Source organism: Tupaia chinensis, unplaced genomic scaffold, assembly GCF_000334495.1.
Source record: "Tupaia chinensis unplaced genomic scaffold, TupChi_1.0 Scaffold144173_1, whole genome shotgun sequence".
Lineage (NCBI taxonomy): Eukaryota > Metazoa > Chordata > Mammalia > Scandentia > Tupaiidae > Tupaia > Tupaia belangeri.
The window spans coordinates 133,689-145,683 of record NW_006204030.1 but is presented as its reverse complement, the minus strand read 5'-3'; the positions used below and the strand labels follow the sequence as shown (position 1 = coordinate 145,683).

At 35.8% G+C, this 11,995-nt stretch overlaps 1 protein-coding gene across 3 annotated transcripts in view; it reads right to left on the bottom strand.

The window, feature by feature from the left end:
- Positions 1-859: 859 nt before the first annotated feature.
- Positions 860-11,995, bottom strand: part of LOC102479153 (adenosine kinase-like) — a 144,824-nt gene continuing 133,688 nt past the window's right edge. For all 3 annotated transcript variants that reach the window (XR_337072.3, XR_003547484.1, XM_027767352.1), the window contains exon 4: positions 860-970. Coding sequence is in view for 1 of the 3 variants with exons in the window: in XM_027767352.1 (XP_027623153.1) it covers positions 883-970 (88 nt within the window). In the remaining 2 variants the exon portion in view is untranslated. The remainder of the gene's footprint in view (positions 971-11,995) is intronic.

Genomic DNA, 11,995 nt, shown 5'->3' with positions numbered 1-11,995 from the left:
CATACCTAAAAATGTATGTGTGTAAAGATATAGAGAAGATATGCCTAAAGATATACAGATGTATATAGAACATATATTCTATACATTTCCATATATTTCTATACTAATATTTAGATACAAAATATATCTAGGCATTTATACTATATATATTACATATAAAATACAGAAGAATTTGTAGTATCCTGTGGTAGCAATGTCCTTCCTAATTGGGTCATGAGAAAAGTCAGGACGCATTTTTGCATAGAAAAACATACAAAAAAATAGATCATGACTTCCCCCAACAACCAAATATATGAAATACAGAAGTCATATAAAGTTTAATTACATTGAAAACTATGAAAGTCACATTAAGAACTTTGGCATAGTAAAAGACATTTAAGCAAAGTTAATGTACAAATAACAAATAAAAAATTCTATCATCTTATAAAATAAAAACGCTAGCCATAAAATATAAAATATAAAATAAAAACGCTAGCCATTAAATATAAAAAACTTCTACAAATAAAAAACCATAGGAAAAATTATATAATAAATAGTGAAAGAATCCAAATAATTAAGAAATGCAAAAGAATAAGCATGATAATGTTTAAGCTTACTAATAACTAAAAAATTCAATTAAAATAATGTAATTTTATTTGATGTTCAAGTGTTAAAATCCTAATCCAAAATAAAAAAGAATAAGCATGATAATGTTTAAGCTTACTAATAACTAAAAAATTCAATTAAAATAATGTAATTTTAATTTATTTGATGTTCAAATGTTAAAATCCCAAACCAAAATAAAATATGCTACAGCAATAAAATACAGACTGAAACAATTATGCAAAATGACCAAACTCAAATAATTTTATATTGTTTTCCCTTTAAAAAATTTTAAAATACTTAACCAACCTGAGCCACCTTAATTGAATTCTGGGTAGAGCCACCAGCATGATATTCGACTTTGAATTTTTTTACAAGTTCATCAAACCTGTAAGGAAATCACAGAAGAAAAAGTCAGAATCTTTTAGTTGTTATAATATAAACTTTTTGGACTAGAAGTGCATTAAAACAAAATTTGTGAATTATTTTGAATTAAATAATTATGTTGAAAAAGTTAAAAGACTATATAACAAACATACTAAATTACCATACTTAAGAAATTTGGGGAGGCCAGTAGCTGGTGTAGTGGTTAAAGCACTGGACTCCTACATGGCAGACCAAGGTTGGAGTCCTGGACCTAGCAGCTTGAAACTTGCACTGAGCATGTGTGTGTGTGTCCCCAAAATCCTAAAAGGAGAACGGAGAAGAGACTGTGACATAGCCATCCCCTGGGGGGTGGTTTTTCCCTTTCACTATCTCTCTTTGTCTCCCTGGTAAGTGCACATGCCCTATGACCTCCCCCTCCCCCCCCAAAAAAAATCCCTATAACTATACAACTACACTCACAAACTGCTTAACAATGGGAGACATGCAATAAGTGCAACAATAGGTGCATCTGTTGTTGTGCAAACAGCATAGAGACTGTACTTACACAAACCTTGATGGCACAGCCTGCTACATACCTAGGCTATGTGGCATAATTTTTCCTTTGTTTTTAAATTTGCCAAGCAGGGATGTAAGCTTGGCATAGAAACAGAGAGAGAGTGAGAGAACAAAGAGAGAAGGAAAGTGAGAAAGTGCCTTTTCACACAAGTTGGTCATGCTCCAATCTTTTCTTCGTTCCTCCTTTTGGGATTTTGGGTATGCAGGCACAAACAAGGCATGTTTTCAAGCCCCTGGGCCCAGGACACGAACAGTGCAGTTGGCCATATGTGGTATGACATGGGATGATATTATGGGACTACTATCACATATGTGGTCTGCCACTGAATAAAATATTATTATGCACTACATGACTGTAAATTTTTATGACTATATAGAAATTCAAAACATATAGACTGTAACTATTAAACTAAATAGAAAGTAAGAATAAACTGCCAAACAAAGATCACATATGGCAAAATGACAAATCAAAATCAGCATCCAAGACTCAAATTTACTTGTTAACTGTAAGCATAAAAAAAAAGTGTGCATTTTTCCTCATTCCAAACAACTGAGAAAGTTTTCTATGCAAAACAAACTTTCACTTATTAATATTACCCTTGGAACCAATTTAAGAGGTATAAAAAATTATATTATAGTGCCTTATACTACAAAATGCATGATGAAGCATGTGCTCACTTCCTCTTCCACATCTCACTGAATGTCAAAAAATGTTTTCTATGTAGAAAGTGAACAAAATAACAACAGCCAAGAAAGATGCCACAAGCAGACCACAAATTTGAGAAATAACACATGGAAGTTCCATAGAAAGCAAATGTAATAGAGTGGGCAAAGCAGTGATAGGGTAAATAGTACAAGGTACTTGCTTTAAATACTACACTTGGAAAACCAAGGTAGCTGCCCAACCACTTCTAGTTTACCAACATTTAGTGCACTTGTAAAACCTAAATGACAAAGCCTACTACACACCCTGGCGATGTGGAATAATCGAATGAAGTCACGGATACATATGCACTCTGTCCTAGACCGAAATGTCATCATGTAGCTTGTGTGGGTAAATAAAGTTTATGGCAAAGGCCCCTTATTTTGGCAATTGTATAGCCTATCTACTGCTTTTGCCTGTGTTTCTTCCCTTCTTTTCCTCCTCCTCTATTTTTTTAATAACAGTTTTATTTATCTATAACTCAGGATACTAAACAATTCACCCATGCAAAGTTTATAATCCAGTTATTTAAAGTGTATTTGTAGTTGTACAACCATCACCACAATGATTTTTAAAAGAAAAGAAAGCCTATACACTTGGGTCCAGTGGGTGGTATAGTGGTTGAGGCACTGAACTCTCACATGGCTGATTGTGATTAAAGTCCTGGACTCGGTGGCTTGAAACTCACTTCAGGCATGTGTGCCTGTGTACACAAAGTCCCAGAAGAACAGAGGAGAAGGGACTATCCCATGGCCATCCCCCCAAGGGGTGATTTCTCGCTTTCTCTCTCTCTGTTCCTCCAGGAAGCACATGTACCCTATAGCGAAAATCTCTCTGTAAACAAAAAAAAAAAACAAAAGAGAGAGAAATCCTAAACTAAATCTCACCAAAAAAAAAGAGAGAGAGAGAGAGAGAAATCCTAAACTAATTCTCACTATCACCCTCCCATCCTACCCTAAATAACCACTAATGTACTTAATGTCTCTATATTTTTGCTTATTCTAGATATTCCATATAAACAGAATCATATAATCTGTGGTCTCTGAGAACTGGACTATTTCACTTAGAACACATTGTAGAATATATTAGTACTTTAATACTGTCCAAAATACATACAGGTTTGGGAACTGTGTTGGACTTTTTTGTTCTCAGACAAAACTGTATCTGTTCTAGATCAACATTTTACACACTTCTCTCCTTTATAAAAAAAGCCTCTTAAGCCTCCTCCCATCTCTGTTCTCCAAATATACAGACTTACAGAAATAGGGAGAATATTGCAATATAATGTTGATTCCTCTAATTATAAAAAATTTGAATGCTTAGCTTGTTCTGTTTCCTAGCAATTCTGAAGGTGCAGGTTATGCATGATTCTATTTGTATCACTTGTTTTGAGAACGATGAAGTTAATTCAGATTCAGTATCCACAAGCTTAGTTTTAAGTGACTTTTGATGGATTTCTCACAACTAAGAAATGGCAAATTCAAGACTGGGAGATCTATCCAACAGTTTAAGATACATTAGAGTATTAATAATATAGGGCCAGTCAGATGATATAATGGTTAAAGTGGCTAGATCCCACAAGGCTGATGGTACAATTAAAGTACTGGACCCAGAGGCTTGAAAAACACACTGGGTACATGTGAGTATGTACCCAATATCCTCAGCAGAGAATGGAGAAAAAGGGACTGGTGTGTGGCTATCCCTCAAAGGGGGTGTTTCTTTGTTTGCCCTCTTTTACTCTGTCTCCAGCAACCACATGTGCCCTGTAGTAAGTAAATGAATAAACAAACCAAAGTAGCGTACTTGGAAAACAAGAATGTAAGACGGAAAGAAGTGAGAAGGAAGGAAGGTTCAGGAAGTTTCAGAACTCTGGGGAAAAGAAAATAAGGCTCTGAATATGCAAGAAGTTGGGGGAAAATCATATTAAGTAAAAATAATGAAGACTATTTAGAATAAAAAAACCTCTCGCCCTGAACTAAATAAATTACTTTAAAAAAATTTTGCTAGGGGCCAGCAGATGTCGTGGTGGTTAAGGTGCTAGATTCACACACTGCCAGCCACGGCTTGAGTCACAGACCCAGCAGTTTGAAAATCATGCTGAGAGCATGTATGTGCCCAAAATCCCAAGAAAAGAATGGAGGAGAATGGATTGCAGCATCGCCATCTCCCCCAGGGGAGTGACCTTCCCTCCTTCCTTCCTTCCTTCCTTCCTTCCTTCCTTCCTTCCTTCCTCCCATCCTTCTCTCCTTCCTTCCTTCCTTCCATCCATCCATCCATCCATCCATCCATCTATCCATCCTTCTCCTCTCTCTTTCTCTTTCTCTCCCCTCTCTGTTTGGTGAGCACAGGTACCACACAGCAAAAATCTAAAAATAAATTAAAAAAAAAATTTTCCTAGAGGGTGTTGACAGTAGGTGGTTGGAGGGATAAAAAGTAGAGGAGGATGTGAAAGGACATGGAATGGTCACACCACGATACCCTTTCCTCCATCTCTCCCTCCTTTCAGGATTCCAGGCACACACACCCACTTGCCCAGGATGTGTTTTTAAGCCTTTGGGTCTGAAACTTGAACTGCACAGTCAGTCATTCAGGATCCAGCCACCTTATCCACCACACCACCAACTGGCCCAAATTATTGAGGCAGGTATAGCTTATTTGTTTTCTGGATGCATTCAAAAATATATCCTATTGACCCACGAAAAAAATAAAAGGAAAAAATAAGGGATGCATTCAAAAATATATCCTATTGACCCAGGAAAAAAAAAGGAAAAAATGAGAATAAGAAAAACAAAAGGGAGAGAAGAAATCAAAGAATAGTAATAGCTCTTTAATTTTTAATATCTAATTTTCTACTTATCTGATATGAAGAAGCAAAAACTGCATGAAATAACATAGATTTCATGATTATACCCTGTAACCATCACCAATTATTTTTGTAAATAAAAAACCTTATATATAAGATATAAGAATTATGAAGAGGAAAATGTCTACAAACCACTGTATTATCCCAAACTAGGGAGAAGGGAAAGACAGGGAGAGAGTTCATCATATATAAGAAAAAAAGACCCCACATGGTGCTAACATCACGATGGCAAAGAAACAAACATCAACAATTTTGTGCACTTTATAAAGACGGACATATGAGAGATAAGACATATGATTAAAATCTTTGCAGCAAAACTCCAAAATTTAACTTCCTTAAGCATTTATAACTGTCAAATAGGATTTTTGATGAAGTTATTTTCTAAACTTCTCATCTCAACAAATAATAAATGAAAAACCCTGGTAATTCTAAACAGGTTATACTTACTAAGACCAAATGTTAATAGAATAACACAGGGTGGGGGAGTCCATAGGCAAATTATACGATTCAAAGCTTTGAAATCTTTTACCACAAATGTTTAGTCAGGTTGAAAAAAATCCACTTAAATGTCAGTCTGATAAAAGCCAAGAGAACATTTCCCACATGTGTTTATATTTAAGCATATTTATAAAAGATGGAAAAAGTCAATCATTCAAAACTAAGAGTGAGCTATTAGTGCATAGACTGTAATTTAAAGGTAATTCTCTAACCTCTAATTTTATTTTCTTTGATAAGAAGGTAGTTTAAGCAAGCAGTGTTCTGATAAACCCTTATTAAATTCTAAAAAGTTTAAAGATTTAATTATTCCCATTTATAATTGAAGATGAAGTTTTCCTGCATATGTGATAATCAAATATATTGTTAAAAAGCACATTTTATGTAAATATAGATTAAAATAAACTATTCCTAAATTTAGATGCATAATATGTGCGGTAAGTTTTTACCCAATATAAAAACACACAACAAAATTCCACCACACTAATTTACTATTTAAACTAAATATTGTTTGGCATTTACTTTTAAGCCATGAAAGAAAAATACATATATAAGGAAAAGAAAAACAGAATAGTTGTTCTCAAAATGAGTTGTGTAGTCTGGAAAATCTAAAGTGTCATCCACATGTCCACAGACAGTTCCAAAACACAAACTGTATATGCCCTCAACTTTTATTGGTTTGCTTTTAGTTTATTTCTATCAGAGACTGTTTTATATTGGGGCTTAAGTTTCTCCGTTCACGGAAAAACTTTAGAAACATGTAACAGTTACGTAGAGAAAGTAATCAAGAAATAACTAATAATTATTCTCTATTAAACTTTAAAGTTTAATTTTTCTTTATTAAACTTTACTCATCGAGGCTATTCATTCAAACATCTCAATTCCTTACTAAAATATAACATGTGGAATCCCGATTCTGGGTAGCATACAGGGCACCACAGCCAGTAGTCTTACTGATGACAAGAAAAAACATATCAATTATAAGACATATTGTTAGGGGTCCTAAAGAGCTACAGAAGCAACATGGACAAAGTGGATGAAAGATCATCCAGAGAGATAATAAGTTCAGAGGGCAGGCCAGAATTGACGGTTTTTCGTCCCAACTGCCCACATTTAACCAGCATCATGAGGCTTGAGAAACAAAATCTGGCACTTCCTAAACCTCAAACAAACAACTGCTTTGCCCCAAAACATATATGCTACATTATGAAACTGAATGGAAAGCTAAGAAAGTTGAACAAAATCATCTCAAAAGCAGAAATTTCGAGGCCAACACATGACATACATGGTTAAGGCAGTTGGATCCCTCATGGCTAACTGTGCAGTTCAAGTCCCAGAGCTAGCAGATTGAAAAACACACTGGGCACATGTGCACGTATGACCAAAATCCTGAAAACAGAAATGACGGAGAACAGATTGTGGCATGGCCATCTCCTCTGGGGAGGTGGGAAGGTGTGCTTTCACAGTTTGCCTTCCTCTCCTCCCCCTACCTCACCTCCCAGAGCACACATGTCTTCTAGCAAATTAAAAAAAAAACAAAAACTTCTAAACAACTGAGAGCAAATTAAGGTGTGCCTACTTGCTTCCACTGAGAGCAAATTAAGATGTTCCTACTTGCTTCCACTGTGTGTGTGTAGATTTCTTTTTTCCATTTACCTTGAACAGAGTTAGCTCCCAATAAATATTACCAACTACATTTCAAGTGAGAAAGAATAATTTAGTTGCTGATTTTGCAGACCAGCACCTAAATAAAGAACTAAATGTCTGACATCTTTAAAAATCTAAATCCAGAGCTGGCAGGTGGCATGGTGGTTGAGGCTCTGGACTTCCCCATGGTCGACTATGGTTCAAGTACCAGACCTGGTGGCTTGTTTTCTTACTTTCTCTGTCTCATGTCTCTCTGGTGAGCACATGTGCCCTACAGCAAATTAATAATAATAATTAATAAAATTAAATAAAAAAAATTTTTGGAGAGAGATTTTTGCTTTAGGGCATATGCATTTGCTGGAGAGACAGAAAGACAGAAAGTGAGAAATCACTCCCCAGAGAGGATGGCTATACCTCAATCCCTTCTCCTCTAGGGATCTTGGGAATGCATGCACATTTCCCAGCATGAGTTTTAAGCCACCAGGCCTAGGACTTGAACCACGGTTGACTATGTGGAAATCCAGCCATGTAAGCATTACACTATCTGCTGATCTCAAATAAATACTTTTTTTAGTAAAAAAGGTAAAATTCAGAGTTCCCAATATTTTGGTAGACACCTGATGTAAAGCATTCTCAATACTCACTGTACTACTAAGTAATGAAAAATGAAATCTATTCAACAATTAACTAAATGTAACAGGCATACAAAACAAATATCAACCATGTAACATTATACATACAAAAGCACTTACACAACAGTTGTACATTGCAGTTAATGCAATTCTTATCTTGATATTTACCTTTTGAAAGCAAGAATTTTGAAGCTTTATCAGTGTAAAGTTTTATCTTATGCATACTATGCAGTAAAAGACATTAAAGACTATATTAAAAGTGTTTGGATACCAAGGAAATATTTACTTTTATCTTCCAAATACTACAACAAGGGTTCCAATAAAACACACACACACACACACACACACATACACACAAGTTTAAAACATCTGGAGAATATCAAGATAGTCACTCTTAAGAGTTATTAAAGAATAGCCTGAAGGGCGGATGATAAATCTGCTCTAAAACTGAAGTGTGTTTTTAATCCAACTGAATAAAAACAGGCTTAAAAAAAAAGTAGAATTATAATTCAGAAGAAAAAGTGCCAGAGACAAACATACTCCAAAAAAGAAACATTTAAGAATAAAGATTAAGGCTAAATTATAAAATAATCATGAGAACATAATATTCTTACTAAGAGATTTTAATAATCAAACAGTAAATGTCAATGATCCTTTTATAACTGCTAACTGTAGAATATTCGGTAATATGTTCACAGGTGAGCCTTTCATTAATATGTTTCATGATTTCAGAAGAGCTTATAAAAACTCTCTGGCGAAATATGTCTTCAACTGTAAATTCTCATGAGACAAGATTAAAGAAAAAACTCTCAAATAGCTATAGTAAGAAGTAAATGAGTTAATTATGTTTAAAAAAAATTTTTTTTTGTAAGAGGATTTTGCTATAGGGCGCATGGCACTCGCCAGCCAGACAGAGAGAGACAGAGAGACAGAAAGCAAGAAATCACTCCACAGGGGGGATGGCCACGCTGCAATCCCTTCTCCTCCATTCTCCTCTCGGGATCTTGGGCACGCAAGCAACACGCGACCAGCGTAAGTTTTAAGCCACCGGGTCCTGGACACGAACCGTGGTCGACTAAATGGGAGTCCAGTGACATAACCATTAACGCTAACTGCTGGTCCCTAAAAAAATTGTTTTAAAAGATGTAATTTTTAATGCACCAAGCTAAGATATTAATAAAGAATTGTTTCACAAAATTATTTGCCAAAACATAAGTATAAAAATGTGTGAAGACATGATACATGAGATCCCAAAACTCTTATTTTCCAATCAATTTTAAAAGAAAACTGCCCAACCACTCTTAGTAATTTAAAGAAAGTATTCATATTGTTTTTTATTTTATTTTTTGTTGGCATTGCTATAGGGCACATGGGCTTGCCAGAGAGAAACAGAGAAATCACCGTCCCCCAAGAGGGTGAGAGTGGCGTGAGAGATAGCCATGCTGCAATCTCCTCTCTTCTAGTCTCCTCTTGGAATTTTGGGCATACATGCACACACATGTCCCATATGATTTTCAAGCCACTGGGTCCAGGACTTGAACCTCACAGTCAGTTTACCCATGCAGGATCCAAACCTGTATGCCACCTGCTAACCTATCATGATGTTTTATGAAACAACAACCAACACTGCACTCAGTACAATATTGAACAAAAACCATTTATGAGACAAACTGAGTTTCAAAAGTAAAGCACTTACAAAAAATCATTAATAGTCAATTTGAAAGCAAAGACAGACAAAAAAGGTAAAAAGTACAAAATCCTCAATTCCAAAATTACTCAGTCACTATAGGAGAAAGGTGTTATAGGATACTCTATTGAGTCAATGTCATATAATTTCCAAAAGTTCAAAGATTAAAATTACATTATGAGGGGGGTAGCAGGTAGCATGGTGGTTAAGGCGCTGGACTCCCACATGTCCGACTGCAGTTCAAGTCCCAGATTTGGCAGCTTGCTTTCTCACATTCTCTCTCTCTGGTCAAATTTAAATAAATAAATAAAAGTTAAAAATAAAATAATTTTGGGACAGCAGTTAGCGTAATAGCTATGTTGCTGGACTCCCATGTAGTCACCGTGGTTTGTGTCCCGAACCCGGCAGTTTAAACTCACACCAGACGCGCATGCATGCATGCCCAAGATCCCGAGAGAATGGAGGAGAAGGGATTGCAGAGTGGCCATCCCACCGGGGGGGGCATTTCTCGCTTTCTGTCTCTCTGTCTCTCCCTGTCTTTCTGGTGAGCTCATGTACCCTATAGCAAAAAAAAAAAAAAAAAAAAAATCCCCCCAAAAAAGAAAAAAAATTTTCTTAAAAAAAAATAAATATTATGGGGTCAGCAGGTGGCATGATGGCAAAGGAACTGGACTCCCACATGAACAGTACCAGTTTGAATCCCAGATCTGGTGACTTGAAAATCATGTCAGGCATGTGTGCATGTGTGCCCAAAATTTCAAGAGGAGAATGGAAGAGGAAGGGATTTTGGCAAGACCATTCCCCTGGGGGACGATTTCTCACTCCCTCCAACTCCTGTCTCTGGTACTGTTTAGCCTTATAATTAAGAAACAGCATCATTTTTTAAAAACAATATAGAACCTGCAGCAAAAACTAATTTTCAAAGCTATTCAGTGTTCAGTAACAGTAGTTGAAGGAGCTTCTCCTTGTTCAGAAGAATTTTAATCTTGACCATAAGCACAAAAATATTACAATAATCAAACTAATGAGTACGGCAAGTCAAACAGTTTCAATTTCTGACAAAAACTTAAGGAATTAATTATCTCTTCATGAAAGCAGAAGTTCACTGTTGACACTAATTCAATAATAAATGATACATTCAAATATTTACCACAAAATAAAAACAATGAATAAGGATCAACTTTTAAAAACTCTCACATTTTCACCTTTGTAATTTCTCCATTAACCCTTTTTCTCCTTCACACATATTTTTATCACTATCAGTTGTTACACATCTTAATAGATTCCACTTCAGATTACACTGAATTAGCGTTTCCTCAACTTTTTGAAAATATTCTTGTCTACAGATGTTCTATACAGACTTTTCATGAAGGCTAATTAATTCTTCATCACTTCAAATTCTGCACTGACTCCTTGAATAAACATCTGTTGACTCATTAAAAAACAAGGAAAACTGCTTGAAATCATTAGTTTCTTTAATTGACAACTGATGTTGCACCCAATGTACTCAATTCTTATAGCAACTATTGTCTCCAAAAGGCTTAAATTAATTTTTTCTGAACATATTTCTTCAGCTGCTACAATGAAAACAGTTTACTTAACTTACCATTAGCAAACGACCCTCCTAATTTAACTAACAAACGAGTCACTTGAAATCTCACTTTGGGTGTGCCCTCACTCTGACTTTGTGTGTGAGTGTATGACCACGTAGGCATGTGTGAGAGAGAAAAACAAATTCTGCTCCGATGAGACACTGTTTCAAATTTTCTAATTTTTTCTTTTGAGAACTGTTTTCCTTTATTTATGATAGAGTACATAAACATGCACAAGAGATGAATGGGGGGAAATTCTGCTGTGAGGAAATACTAAAAATTTTAATTTTTTTTCTCTTTATCCATAATAGAGCTTGAGTGAGCACGCAAGAGACAGAGAAGAACATCCTCCACGGGGTCTGGTCACACCATTACCCACTTCTTCCCATCTACCTTGGGCACTAACAAATGTGTCTGGTGTGTTTCAGACTGACTAGGCCAGGGATTCAAAACATGATCACCATGTGGGATCCAGCTTCCCATTAGCAGTACATTTCCACTGCGAAAACGGACCAATCAAAAAAAATTTTTTTAGAGTTGTTCTCCTGTGAATTTGGAAACTGGAAGTACTTATTCTGGCAATGTCAATGTATATTCTATCCTTTTAGTAGAATATAATGAGCTCAACATTTTACTGTATAATGTGATAAAATAATCCATAGTATACTGTCCCTAACAACCATGAGATTCTCTCCTTTTCTTGTTTTGACATGGCTGGTATGATGTACTAATATAAAAATACAATGTTAGAGCACAGCAGTACATATGGCGCTCAAAAGCCTAAGTGATTTAGCAGCCGGGCAGCCGCCCGCCAAACGCTCCCCCCCCCCCTCCGGGCGCGCTCGCAGCCCC